This window comes from Saccopteryx bilineata, chromosome 2 (genome assembly GCF_036850765.1).
Source record: "Saccopteryx bilineata isolate mSacBil1 chromosome 2, mSacBil1_pri_phased_curated, whole genome shotgun sequence".
Taxonomy (NCBI): Eukaryota; Metazoa; Chordata; class Mammalia; order Chiroptera; family Emballonuridae; genus Saccopteryx; species Saccopteryx bilineata.
The window spans coordinates 135240166-135254814 of record NC_089491.1 but is presented as its reverse complement, the minus strand read 5'-3'; the positions used below and the strand labels follow the sequence as shown (position 1 = coordinate 135254814).

General features: G+C 46.2%; 1 protein-coding gene and 1 pseudogene across 1 annotated transcript in view; one reads left to right on the top strand and one right to left on the bottom strand.

Annotated features, from left to right (window-relative positions):
• SPMIP11 (sperm microtubule inner protein 11) overlaps positions 1–14649 on the top strand; it is a 44878-nt gene that overhangs the window by 28366 nt on the left and 1863 nt on the right. The window contains exons 2-3 of the mRNA XM_066257970.1: positions 10353–10475; positions 14443–14587. Coding sequence (XP_066114067.1) covers positions 10353–10475; positions 14443–14587 — 268 coding nt within the window. The remainder of the gene's footprint in view (positions 1–10352; positions 10476–14442; positions 14588–14649) is intronic.
• LOC136327375 (U6 spliceosomal RNA) lies at positions 12885–12969 on the bottom strand (annotated as a pseudogene).

Below are 14649 nucleotides of genomic sequence, written 5' to 3'. Positions count from 1 at the left end.
CTGGGGCCAACTCGCTCTAATTGAGCCATGGCTGCAGAAGGGGAGGGGAAGAGAGAGAGAAGTGAGAGGGGGAAGGGTGGAGAAGCGGATGGGTGCTTTTTCTGTGTTCCCTGACCAAGAATCGAAACCAGGACATCCACATACCAGGCCAACGCTCTACCACTGAGCCAACTGGCCAGGGCTTCAGTCTTGATTTCAAGCAAATTACCTCTTATCTGTCCCTTTGCTGAGATAACTCCCTTGTTATATGGAAACCCTAGGTCAAGCTAGACCTTATCATAGCACAAATTTACACATTGCTCACTGGCATAATTTCAGAGTCAAATCAATGGGGATGAGTGGTAGAAGAGATTGTGCTTGTTCTTACCTGAAGACAAATGACCTCTCCAAGCCAGACTCTGTAGCAACAGCCTTCTCGCCACAGACACGATATGACATCCCAGCTATGCACATCCAAAGCGCCTCACTCCGTTTTCCTGCACTGCTGCTTTTATTATTCCTTTTCCAGAGGAATTCACTAGCCAGTCCTCAGAGTTGCTGTCACTTCCAGTTCCAAATGAATCTCTTCAAAGGAAAACTAAGTCGTAAGTCTTTGGTAAAAACTGAGCACGTCTTACTAGCATCATAATTTTCTAGATCCTATCAGAGGATGTAATTGATAATTTTCCTGGTATATCCTCTGCTCAATCTCCTAGGGTCTCCCAGCCTCTCCCAGCTGCCTGTTCCAGGAATTACCTGCTAGGAGACAGCTGGGGATGCCATTCTTAGACTCCAGCAGAGGGCACTGTAGTTCTGGATTTTCAAACAGGAGCAGAAATTTAGCCAGGAGTGAATTGGCCAAATCCTCTGAGCCCCTCTGCCTTTCCAAATGGATAGACCTACTATAGTTATAGAAATGTATCTCAGAAACAACCCATGTGTCTCGTAGCTGCTATAGACCACCATCCCCTATCTGCCTGAAACTAGAGGGGAGAAGGTATTCAAGCTACTCATAACTACAATCATCCAAAGCCTAAGGAATGGGTACCTTCAAGGCGAGTGACTACTGCAACAGACAGGCCACTTTTCCCACATGAGCTCAGTCTTTCCCCACTGGGACTTATCCAGTCCACTACAGAGTGGCCACCATGTTCCATCATCTCTAGTCCTCCATGTTGGCTATAGGACAAGGGTCAGGAACCTATGGTTCACAAGCCAGATGTGGCTCTTTTGATGGCTGCATCTGGCTCGCAGACAAATCTTTAATAAAAAATAATAATAATAATGTTGCCCTGGCCGGTTGGCTCAGTGATAGAGCATCAGCCTGGCGTGCAGGAGTCCCGGTTCAATTCCCAGCCAGGGCACACAGGAGAAGCGCCCATCTGCTTCTCCACCCTTCCCCTTCTCCTTCCTCTCTGTCTCTCTCTTCCCCTCCTGCAGCCAAGGCTCCATTGGAGCAAAGTTGGCCCGGGCGCTGAGGATGGCTCTGTGGCCTCTGCCTCAGGCGCTAGAATGGCTCTGGTTGCAACAGAGCGACACCCCAGATTGGCAGAGCATCGCCCCCTGGTGGGCGTGCCAGGTGGATCCTGGTGGGCGCATGCAGGAGTCTGTCTGACTGCCTCCCAGTTTCCAACTTCAGAAAAATACAAAAAAATAAGTTAATTAATTTTAAAAAATAATGTTAAAAATATAAAACATTCTCATGTATTACAATCCATTCATTTCCTACCGCTCATGTTCATGGTTGCAGGTGGCTAGAGCCAATCACAGCTGTCCTCCAGGACAACACCAAATTTTTATTGGATAATGTGGAATGTACACGAGTTGTTGTGAGGTCAGGAAGTAAATTTCCCTTCTTTTAATCAGGTAGTCAGCTAGCTAATTGCAGAAACCCTTTTGACAAAGAAGATGGCTAAAATAAAAACAGATGAGGAGTATCGTACTTTTCAGCAGGAATGGACAGAGGAATTCGCCTTTGTGGAGAGAGCAGATTCTGCAGTGTGTCTAATATGCAATGATAAAATTGCATTGATGAAACGGTCAAATATAAAGTGGCACTTCGACACATGGCGTACTACATTTGCATCAAAATATCCAGCGGGGGACAGCAGGAAGAAAGCATGTCAAGAGCTACTATGCAGAGTGCAAGCTAGTCAGCAGCAACTCCATGTTTGGACCCAATAAGGGGACTGGAATTCGGCTAGCTTTGCTGGTGCTTTACCAATTGTGAAAAACGGAAAGCCATTCACAGATGGGGAGTATGTCAAAACATTCATGCTTGATGTTGCCAATGAATTTTTTGACGACTTTTCGGATAAAGACAAGATAATCAAATGAATAAAAGACATACCTCTGTCAGCAAGAACTATTCACAATCGTACCATCATGATGGCAAATCAAATTGAGGCAACACAAGTGAAGGACATAAATGCAGCACCATTCTTTTCTCTTGCTTTGCATTTCTTTTTTTCTTTTTTTTCTGAAGTTGGAAACGGGGAAGCAGTCAGACAGACTCCCGCATGCGCCGGACTGGGATCCACCCAGCATGCCCACCCAGGGGGCGATGCTCTGCCCATCTGGGGCGTTGCTCTGTTGCAACCAGGGCCATTCTAGCACCTGAGGCAGAGGCCATGGAGCCATCCTCAGTGCCCAGGCCAACTTTGCTCCAGTGGAGCCTTGGCTGCGGGAAGGGAAGAGAGAGACAGAGAGGAAGGAGAGGGGGAGGGGTGGAGAAGCAGATGGGTGCTTCTCCTGTGTGCCCTGGCCGGGAATCGAACCCTGGCCTCCTGCACGCCAGGCCGACGCTCTACCACTGAGCCAACCGGCCAGGGCCCTTTTCTCTCGCTTTGGATGAGTCAACAGACGTAAGCCATTTATCCCAGTTCAGCATGATTGCAAGGTATGCTGTTGGAAACATGCTACTTAAGGAAAGTCTTGCTGTTTTGCCTATGAAAGAAACAATAAGAGGGGAGGATTTATTCAAGTCTTTTACTGAGTTCACTAAAGAAAAAAAATCTGGCCCTGGCCAGTTGGCTCAGTGGTAGAGCGTCAGCCTGGCATGCAGGAGTCCCAGGTTCGATTCCCAGCCAGGGCACACAGGAGAAGCGCCCATCTGCTTCTCCACCCCTCCCCCTCTCCTTCCTCTCTGTCTCTCTCTTCCCCTCCCGCAGCCAAGGCTCCATTGGAGCAAAGATGGCTCGGGCACTGAGGATGGCTCTGTGGCCTCTGCCTCCGGTGCTGGAATGGCTCTGTTTGCGGCAGAGTGACCCCTCAAGATGGGCAGAGCATCGCCCCCTGGTGGGCGTGCCGAATGGATCCCGGTTGGGCGCATGCGGGAGTCTGTCTGACTGCCTCCCCGTTTCTGGCTTCGGAAAAATACAAAAAAATAAAAATAAATAAAAGAAAAGAAAAAAAATCTACCGATGGCTAAACTTATTTCTGTGTGTATTGATGGTGCTGCATGCATGGTGGGGAAAACAGGATTCGTAGTGCTTCTTCATGAACATGAAAAGAGACCCATCCTAAGTTTTCACTGCATCCTACATCAGGAGGCACTTTGTGCTCAGATGTGTGGCGAGCAGCTTGGTGAGGTGATATCGCTGGTCATTCAGGTAGTCAACTTTATTGTTGCACGAGCTTTAAATGATCGCCAGTTTAAAACACTGCTGGATGAAGTTGGGAATAATTATCCTGGTCTGCTTCTGCACAGCAGTGTGCGTTGGTTGTCAAGAGGGAAGGTGCTCAGCTGTTTCACGGCTTGTCTCAGCGAAATCGGACTTTTCTTGAAATAAAAAACGTCAAGCATCCTGAGTTAGCTAACACTGAGTGGCTTCTGAAGTTCTACTATCTCATGGACATGACTGAACATCTGAACCAGCTTAATGTGAAAATGCAAGGCATTGGAAATAGTCTTATCCCTTCAACAAGCAGTGTTTGCATTTGAAAACAAGCTGAAACTCTTCATCGCCGACATTGAAACAGGTCGTTTACTACACTTTGAAAAACTGGGAGAGTTTAAAGATGCATGCACAGCAAGTGACACTGCTCAACATCTTGATCTCCAGCAGCTAGCAGGCTTCACATCTAATCTCCTGCAGTCATTCAAAGCATGCTTTGGAGAATTTTGTGAGCACACTCATCTTTTTAAGTTCATCAGCCATCTACACGAGTGTGCAGTGGACAGTGCCAACATGAGTTACATCCCCGGTGTCTCTGTCAGAGATTTTGAGCTACAAGTTGCTGACCTGAAGTCCTCAGACATGTGGGTGAATAAGTTCAAGTCACTGAATGCAGATTTGGAAAGACTTGCATGACAGCAAGCAGAGTTGGCGAGGAAACACAAGTGGGAAGAAATGAAAAAACTTCAACCCGCGGACCAGCTGATTGTCAAAACTTGGAACATGCTTCCCATCACATACCACACACTGCAGCATGTGAGTATTGCTGTACTGACAATGTTTGGCTCTATGTATGCATGTGAGCAGTCTTTCTCACATCTAAAGAATGTTAAGTCCAACCTACGATCACTTTAACGGATGGAAGTCTCAACACCTGCATGAAGTTTAACCTCACCACGTATCAACTAGACTACAAAGCCATCAGCAAAACCATGCAGCACCAGAAGTCTCATTAATGGTAAGAAGTACTTTATTCATCATTGGTTAGCAACAGCATAACAACATTATTAAAAAGAATTCAGAGACTTATTGTACTTTAAAAGTGTTGGTCTTACATAAAATGCCCACATTTACTTGTATTTAGTGTTAAACATATTGTATGGCTCTCACGGAATTACATTTTAAAATATGTGGCATTCTGTGCTTGCTTTGGCAGCACATATACTAAAATATGTGGCGTTCATGGCTCTCTCAGCCAAAAAGGTTCCCGACCCCTGCTATAGGAAATGATATTCCACATTTCAATGGAGCTCAGGAAGCCAGAGTTCTGCCTCTGGATCAAGGTAATGATATGTCTACCACCCAACTCAAGGCTGCTCTGGGTGAGCAAGCTCCTTTGACAGGACCTCCATTGAGCTGTACATAAGGGAGCCCATCAAAAGGCTAGTTCTGCTTGACCAGGCGGTGGCACAGTGGATACAGCATCAGACTGGGACGCAGACTACTCAGGTTCAAAACCCCGAGGTTGCCGGCTTGAGCGCGGGCTCACCAGCTTGAGCAAGGGGTCACTTGATCTGCTGTAGATCCTTGGTCAAGGCACATATGAGAAAGCAATCAATGAACAACTAAGAGGCCGCAACGAAGAACTGATGCTTCCCATCTCTCTCCCTTCCTGTCTCTCCCTTTCTCTGTCTCTCTCTGTCTCGGTCACACACACAAAAAATGGCTAATTCTATCAGCCTATATTATCCCTTTGTCCTTGGTCTTTCTTGGACTTTCTAATTAGATTGTTTCAGGAGTGAGTTTGGTGTAGTAGTTAAGAGCATGGTCCCTGGCACCAAACTGCTTGGGTTAAACTCATGTCTCTGCCATATGCTAGTTATGTGACCTTGGGGAAATTACTAAACTTCTCTGGACCTCTATTTCCATGTTTGTAAAATAAGATAATAATAGTACTTACCTTTTAGTTATGCTGAGCACATTCACTAAGTATTAGCTCTCTTTATTGTTATCTCTACAAGATCCACATAGTCCATTTTATGTCAGCAGTCTGCAACCAGCACCGAGCCTTTCTGTTATCTCATGCCCCATCTACTTCCCCTGGGTTCAGAGTCCTGAGCAAGTGCACCGTATTAAGGAAAATATCTTTGGACACAGAAGCAAAGGAACTCCCCTATATGTGAATGTGCTCTGCAGGTTGGTCTGGTTCCCTGGGCTCATGCTCCTGTCCACTTCCTCCGAAAGCACTGGCAATTTCCTTTTATCAGGGAAGGTAAGTAAGTGCAAAACAGCCTTACCAACACATGTCAGCCAATTTCTATCCATCTCTCTCTCTCTCTCTCTCTCTCTTTTTACTTTTTTTAATTTTAGAGAGAAAGAGAAACAGATTTGTTGTTCCACTTATTTATGCGTTCATTGGTTGATTCTTGCATGTGCCCTGAGCAGGCATCAAACCTGCAACCTTGGCATATGAGGATGATGCTCTAACGCCAACCATCTTAATGCCCCAGCCAACTTCAAGGGATCAATGTCCAGATCAGATATGAACTCTGGACCAGAGTCACTTGTTATGTACCATACCAAAACATTTCTCCCAATATGATCTTATATGATTTTCTAGTTAGGGTGGTATTAATCTGCTGGCAATAACACCAAATCTAAGACAACTGCAAGTAATGGGTGTTAGGTATTGTCACTACTATGTACTAAGCACCTGGAACAGGCAGGCAAGTACCCTAACCAGGAAGTTAGAATTCTGGGAGCCAATGAAGCACACAATTCTTCAACCTGAAGAACTGTGTTCCAACCAACAGAGGCAATGAGCAAAGCAGTGGATAACTAAGATTTCATGACAACTCCAGTGGCCTTTGGAAGCCTATAATATTGAGAAATCTATAAGATTGATTTGGATAAGTGAAAGATCCACCCAAGTACTTTGGCACCAATCCAGATATCCTTTATGGTCCAGTCAAAGCATTAAATGTAGTCTTATGGCAACTCCCATTTCATGGCGCAATTCTCAAAGAAACTGTCAAGGGTACTCTATATCTGTTTAGCCCCCAAAACCATATGAAGCATGGTATTAACTGGGTGGATGAAGAACTCTATTATACCATCTACCAACAAAATGACGGATTCTACTACCTTGCCACAGTGGAGTTTGCTTATAAAGAGCTCGTTGCATCCCTCCACCCAAAACTGTCCTTTCACAGAGCCTGTGGCATGATTCTTTCCTACCCCTCAATACCCTTGACCCAGGTGGCTTCCAAATATGGGAGTTTGGGGAAGCTATGGTTACCAAAAATAGCTTCCAGCTTGTCAAAAGCTGATGTGAAGAGTATGTCAATAGGTGCTTGATTCAGGAGGAAAGCATCCAAGTGGTTGATATTGTCCAGCACACCTCCAAGCACACAGTAACCATCCATATGGGAAGCTGAGAATCTACTATTTGAAAACAAATAATAGAGAAGACCATCTGGCTCTACCCTTAAGGTCAATGAGTGAGGTCTCAGGACCAAAAAGAGATCCCACTGTCACCTGCACCCAGACCAGTAGTACAGCCCAAATCCCATTGCCCACTAGGAATACATTCCTGCTCTTTCTCTTCAGTTTACACCTACTTGGCCATGAGCCTTGTGCCATCCCCAACTTGCCCAAAATCAAACCACCAAACTCAAATGCCACTGCTTCCAGGAACTAGCCCCTCCCCTTGCTGTAACATGTGATGAAGCACAGATCAGCCCCCTGGTTCAGTCCATGCTTCCAGAACTCTATACTCTGCTGGCTCTCCAAGTCCTGAACTGTCTGGAGAGGGAGGGGATTCAAATAGTGCCCCAATCTGGCAGTGTCATTATCTCAGAGGTTAAAGAAGACTTACATAGGAGTGCAAGAGGGAGGGAGGTAGGACAGAGATGATGAAGTAGCACCAAGTCAGGAAGAAGGGGAAAAGTAGGAGCTGGGGAAGAACCCCACAAAAGAAATGGCATCCCTACCCTCCACCAGAAGTGAGGTAGCGATCTCAACAATTTCCAAGAGAATGGCCAACTTTCCAGTTCCTGACAGCTTAGGATTCAGAGGTGTACGCCAAATCCTTTTTTGGTTTGTTTGTTTTTAGTGAGAGTGAGAGAAAGAGACAGACAGGAAGGGAAAGAGATGAGAAGCATCAACTCAGTTGTGTCACTTTAGTTGTTCATTGATTGCTTTCTCATATGTGTCTTGACTGGGGGGCTCCAGCTGAGCCAGTGACCCCTTGCTCAAGCCAGAAACCTCTGGGTTCAAGTCACTGACCATGGGGTCATGTCTATGATCTCATGCTCAAGCCAGTAACCCCGTGCTTAAGCTGGTGAGCCTGCACTCAAGCCAACATTCTCAGGGTTTCAAGTCTGGGCTCTCAGCGTCCCAGACCAATGTTCTATCTACTGCACCACTGCCTGGTCAGGCAAGCCAATCCTACTTAAGCAGGCTGCTTAATATGGCTTTCCATGTTGTTGTTTCATTTGCTATGCAGAAGTTTTTTTGTGGGTTTTTTTTTTTTTTGTATTTTTCTGAAGTTGGAAATGGGGTCAGTCAGACAGACTCCCGCATGCACCCGACCGGGATCCACCCAGCATGCCCACCAGGGGGCGATGCTCTGCCCATCTGGGGCATTGCTCTGTTGCAACCAGGGCCATTCTAGCGCCTGAGGCAGAGGCCATGAAGCCATTCTCAGCACCCGGGCCAACTTTTCTCCAATGGAGCCTTGGCTGCGGTAGGGGAAGAGAGAGACAGAGAGGAAGGAGAGGGGGAGGGGTGGAGAAGCAGATGGGCACTTCTCCTGTGTGCCCTAGCTGGGAATCGAACCTGGGACTCCTGCACGCCAAGCCGATGCTCTTCCACTGAGCCAACCGGCCAGGGCCAGAAGCCTTTTAGTTTAATATAATCCCACCAATGTTCTTTTATAAATTCATGTTCTGACAAAATAGTCAGGTATTGAATGTTTTAAAATTTCTTGCAGCACATTGTTGAAAATCTTAGTCTGTTCAGGCTTGTTGGGCAAATAAGCTTGTAAAATTTGTTATTTGGTTTTGCTCACTTTTATTGTTAAAAATGGTGCGGCCCACGTGAATGGCCGTCACCCAGGTGATATGGCCAATTACCTTTCTGCTTTGGAAGGGGCTTGGTTATGCTAATGTGGGCTGGAGGAGGGCTTTCCCACCAAAAAGTTTTAAAAGCACGTGTTTCCAAGTGCTCCCCCTTGAGGCCATTTTGAGAGAGAAGAGACCACATTGTTGCAGGAGGAGGAGTCAGGGCAAGATGGCGGGGAGCTGAAGGGGAACAGAAATGGGGCCTTTGATTCTAGGAAAACTTAGATGAGTCAGTGACTTTGGGAGCCCTGAATGGAAAGGGAAGTGTTTTCCTGCTGTGCGTATTTACTTGCCGGCCGAATGCGAGGCTAGAAATAAAGAAAATGGCCCACCAGTTCTTGGCTCCACAGTTTCATTTCCGTCTGCCCGAATTCAATGAGAACCTGCATGTGAATGGCCATGATGGCGGCAGCGGCCCCTGGCTTTACAAGGCTGCTATAATGAAATACCATAGACGGGTGGCTTATAAACAACATAAATTTATTTCTCACAGTCCTGGAGACTGAAATCCAAGATCAGAATGCCAGCATGGTCAGGTGAGTGCCCTCTTCCAGGTGGAAGTCTTCTCTTTGTGTCCTCTCATGGTAGGGTGAGGGAGCTCTCTCAGGCTTCTTTTATAAGGGCACTAATCCCATTGATGGGGGTTCTTCCCTCATGACCTAATCACCTCCCAAAGCCCCTGCCTCCAAATATCATCACCTAGGGCAGTGGTAAGCAAACTCATTAGTCAACAGAGCCAAATATCAACAGTACAACGATTGAAATTTCTTTTGAGAGCCAAATTTTTTAAACTTAAACTATATAGGTAGGTACATTGTTATTAACTTAATTAGGGTACTCCTAAGCTGGCCAAAGAGCCGCATGTGACTCGCGAGCCACAGTTTGCCAACCACTGACCTAAGACATTAAATTTTCAACATATGAATTTGAGAGAGGAAACAAACATTCAGACCTGCATAAGGAATAACTGGTCTTTTCAATCTAGTGATATATAGGTTTTTCTTCAGAGGGGATTTCCAAACCCTCATAAGAATACTAACTAGATCTATATTATATTATTCTGCCCTACCCTATACTACCCTACTCTACACTAGCCGCATCCCTGTCCCTCTGCACTTTACTCAGCACTAATCAAGCTCCAAATCAATAGCAAGCTGAGACCTCTCTAATGCTGCTAACACTTGCTATCCTGCTGCTTGAAATGCTCTTCCTGCTACTACCATGCCCTACCAGCTCCTTATCCTTGAAGACTTAGCTCAAACATAACTCCAACTTCCCTATTAGACCAAGTAAAGTTCTACAAATATGCCAATCCAAGAAGGAAGTGTCCATCCAGATAAAGTACCTTTTTTCACCTTGCTGTCAGTGTCTTGATTTGAACAGGAGACCACTCAAAACCCCAGGAGTCAGGGAGGAGCAAGAGAGTGGTGAAGGAGGTCTCTCGATCACTGGGTTCTCCCTCCCATCTGTCACAGGCATTGTGACTTGATTCCTGAGATCCCAAGAATTGAGAATCAAATCTGAGTGGCTAAGAGAGATCCCTGCCATGTGCCTGGTTGTCATGCAAACTAGACTCACAGAATCAAAGAGCCCCATTTGTCAGGTACTCAGATCAAGTCTGCTATCATTTCAGATCATAAGGAATTGATGCCCACAAGGCTCCCCCCGATTATCTCAGAAGATGGAAATTATTCCGTGCACCAGAATAGCCATACAAAGTACCACAAAGCTGTACGGAAGGTGTTGTTAAAGACATGTAAGTATCTTCAAATGGGCTATGTCTGAGTTCCTGAAGAATGGCTGGGATGAAGTGGGGCATGGTGTAGGACAGGGGAAAAAAAGAGCCAAGGAGAGAGTAAGAAAATGAAAGAGATTGCCTGACCTGTGGTGGCGCAGTGGATAAAGCGTCGACCTGGAACGCCGAGGTCGCCGGTTCAAAACCCTGGGCTTGCCTGGTCAAGGCACATATGGGAGTTGATGCTTCCTGCTCCTCCCTCCCCCTTCTCTCACTCTCTCTCCTCTCTAAAAAATTAATAAAAGAAAAATTTTAAAAAAAGCAAAGAAAATGAAAGAGAAAGTAGACCTGAGTGGTGGAGTGAGCAAGATAAAATAAAAATTAAATCACTTGGAAGCAGAAGATCCAGGTTTGAGTCCTAGTTCTGCCTCTTTTAAATTTCTCTTACCTTGAGTAGTCAATTATCCTTAATTAGCCTGGTTCCTCATTCATTAAAAACAAAACAAAAAGCAGGCCCTGGCCGGTTGGCTCAGTGGTAGAGCGTCGGCCTGGCATGCAGGAGTCCCAGGTTTGATTCTCGGCCAGGGCACACAGGAGAAGCGCCCATCTGCTTCTCCACCTCTCCCCCTCTCCTTCCTCTCTGTCTCTCTCTCTTCCCCTCCCGCAGCCGAGACTCTATTGGAGCAAAGTTGGCCCAGGGGCTGAGAATGGCTCCTTGGCCTCTGCCTCAGGCGCTAGAGTGGCTCTGGTCGCGACAGAGCGACGCCTCGGAGGGGGGGCAGAGCACTGCTCCCTGGTGGGCATGCCGGGTGGATCCCGGTCGGGTGCATGCAGGAGTCTGTCTGACTGCCTCCCTGTTTCCAACTTCAGAAAAATACAAAAAAAAAAAAAAGTCTGACCAGGCAGTAGAGCAGTGGATAGAGCGTCAGACTGGCACATGGAGGACCCAGCTTTGAAACCCCGAGGTCACCAGCTTGAGCATAGGTTCACCAGCTTGAGCATGGGGTTGCTGGCTTGAGTGTGGGATCATAGACATGACCCCATGGTCACTGGCTTAAGCCCAAAGGTCACGGCTTGAAGCCCAAGGCCGTTGGCTTGAGCAAGGGGTCACTCGTTCTGCTGTAGCCCTCGGTCAAAGCACATATGAGAAAGCAATCAAAGAACAACTAAGGTGCCGCAACTATGAGTTGATGCTTCTCATCTCTCTCCCTTCCTGCCTGTCTGTCACTATCTGTCCCTCTCTCTGTGAAAACAAACAAACAAAAAATACTACCCCAAAAAACAAGAAACAGAAATAGGTTACTCTACCAATCTTACAAAATTGCTATGAGGGCCCTGGCCGGTTGGCTCAGTGGTAGAGCATCGGCCTGGCGTGCAGAAGTCCTGGGTTCGATTCCTGACCAGGGCACACAGGAGAAGCGTCCACTTGCTTCTCTGCCCCTCCCCCTCTCCTTCCTCTCTGTCTCTCTCTTCCCCTCCCGCAGCCAAGGCTCCATTGGAGCAAAGATGGTCCGGGCACTGGGGATGGCTCCTCGGCCTCTGCCCCAGGCACTAGAGTGGCTCTGGTCACAACAGAGCGACGCCCAGGAGGGGCAGAGCATCACCCCCTGGTGGGCAGAGCTTCGCCCCTGGTGGGCGTGCCGGGTGGATCCCGGTCGGGCGCATGCAGGAGTCTGTCTGACTGTCTCTCCCCGTTTCCAGCTTCAGAAAAATACAAAAAAAAATTGCTATGAGAATCAAACCAAAATGTATATTATTATGTGCTATGCCTCTGAGGAGTGGTAGGCGAAGCACTAGTTTTAGAATTTGAATTGAGTTTAAGTTCCAAACAAGTTGTGTAATCTTGAGAAAGTTCCTTTAAACACTTAACCTCTCTGAACTGTCTGGAAATGGGAGTAATATTCTAGCATTGTGTGAAAGTTAGAGAAAATGTACATTTTAAAAAGCATATAGGACAAGCCTGACCAGGCGGTGGCGCAGTGGATACAGTGTCAGACTGGGACACAGAGAACTCAGGTTCAAAATCCTGAGGTCGCTGGCTTGAGCATGGGATCGTAGACATGACCCCATGGTCTCTGGCTTGAGCCCAAGGTCACTGGCTTGAACAAGGGGGTCACTCACTCTGCTGTAGCCCCCATGTCAAGGCACATGTGAGAAAGCAATCAATGAACTAAAGTGCCGCAACAAAGAATTGATGCTTCTCATCTCTCTCCCTTCCTGTCTGTCTGTCCCTATCTGTCCCTTTCTCTGTCTCTGTCACACACACACACACACACACACACACACACACACACACACACACACACACAGCATATAGGACAAGCCACTGATACATGCGATAACTTGTAGGAATCTCCAGTGAATTATGCTATGTAAAAAAAGTCAGTCCCTAAAAGATCACATCCTGTATATAACAGTCTTTTCTTTTTTTTAAATATGGAACACTTCACAAATTTGCATGTCATCCTTACTAATCTTTTTTGTATTGTTCCAATTTTAATATATGTGCTAGCACAGTAGATAGAGCATTGACATGGGACTCTGAGGTCCCATGTTTGAAACCTCAAGGTTGCTGGCTTGAGTGTGGGCTCATCTGGCTTGATCACAAGCTCACCAGCTTCAATGCAGGGTCGAATTTAATGAGCCACAGAACACACTGAACTTTCCTCTGTACCGTCCACATCTCCACTGGCATGGCTGTGGGCTGCTCCCCTCTATTCACGGTCGTCATCTGCGCATACGCACATGCTGCCACAGCATCCTACAGAAACTGGGAGGGTTTTCCTTTCATTTGGTGCAGATTTCACATTTCTATCATCTTTTGTTGCTTTTCTGTGACCGGTCAAAAGTGCACCATGACTTTACGGACACACTGTATTTCTCTGGAATACCAGAGGGTGCACCTGGTAATCATCTAGGGCACACCAGTGCGCCCTGGCGCATACTTTGAGAACCACTGAACTAAGATGCTGCTGCAACTACGAGTTGATGCTTCTCATCTCTCTCCTTTTCTGTCTCTCTCTCACACTAAAAAAATAAAAAGATTTTTATTGATTGATTTTACAGAGGAGGAGTATGAAGTATCAACTCATAGCTGCTTCACTTGAGTTGTTCAGTGATTACTTGTCATATGTGCCTTGACCAGACAAGCCCAGGGTTTTGAACTGGTGACTTCAGCATTCCAGGTCAATGCTTTATCCACTGCGCCACCATAGGCCAGGCTAAGAGTTATTTCTAATAAAATATATTTTTTAAAAGCTTATTATCAATAGGAAAACAACTAAGTAAAAATGTAACATCTCCTAAATGGTATATTAGGGATTTTTAAAATGATGATTATAAAGACTATATACCTAGAATATTAGGCTATAATTTTAAGTTATAAAAAACTTATACCCTCGTATAATTAAATTTATCCAAGTAGTGAAAATACAAAAATACCTAAATAGGTCTGACATTCTTTCAAAAAAATTTTTTTTCTTTCAAAATTTTAAGAACACCTGCAATACAACATTTAGAACATGATACATACTTGATAAATGATATCTATTAGCAGTATGTAAATATCAGATAGTGTCTTTGCAAAGTTTCAGAGAACTACTTGGAGGGGACAAAGGAAGGAACTATTTCAGAGAGGAGGGAAGGGAATGAGGATGATTACGCCTAAAAAAAAAGAACCTGTGGACCCATCTTGCACATTTCCCAAGCAGGTTGACCACTTGTTTTTCTAGTACCTTAAAACTTGGGGAAAGCTCTCTTGGAGATGGGGTTAGCAGCAACAGGAAAACCCAAAAGTGATTCAACCAGCCATGAAGGGTGTGAGATGCTGGAATCCGGAAGCAAAGTTGGGTGTGGTGACCAGATTCCTCGGACTTCTCAGCACCTGGTCGGGCCCAGTTGCTAGGCTGGGCTTGTGCCGCCCTGAGGCACAAAAAGGAGTAGAGAACTCGGAGAAATTGGATAACTGGACCTTTATAAAACTTTTCAGTCCCCAATCAAGTCTTCAGGGTCCCCTTGACTGATGCTCAGAACTTCAGCTTCTGGAGGTCCCACGATCCAGGAGCGTGTCCAGAGGAAACCATGCCGTGGATCCGGAGCCCTCGCCACGGCCTCATGAAAAGCCCAATGACCAGGTTAGGCTGGGAAGGGTGTGGTGGGGAGACCTAGAGAAGTACTTCCTCCCCTCAATCCTTAG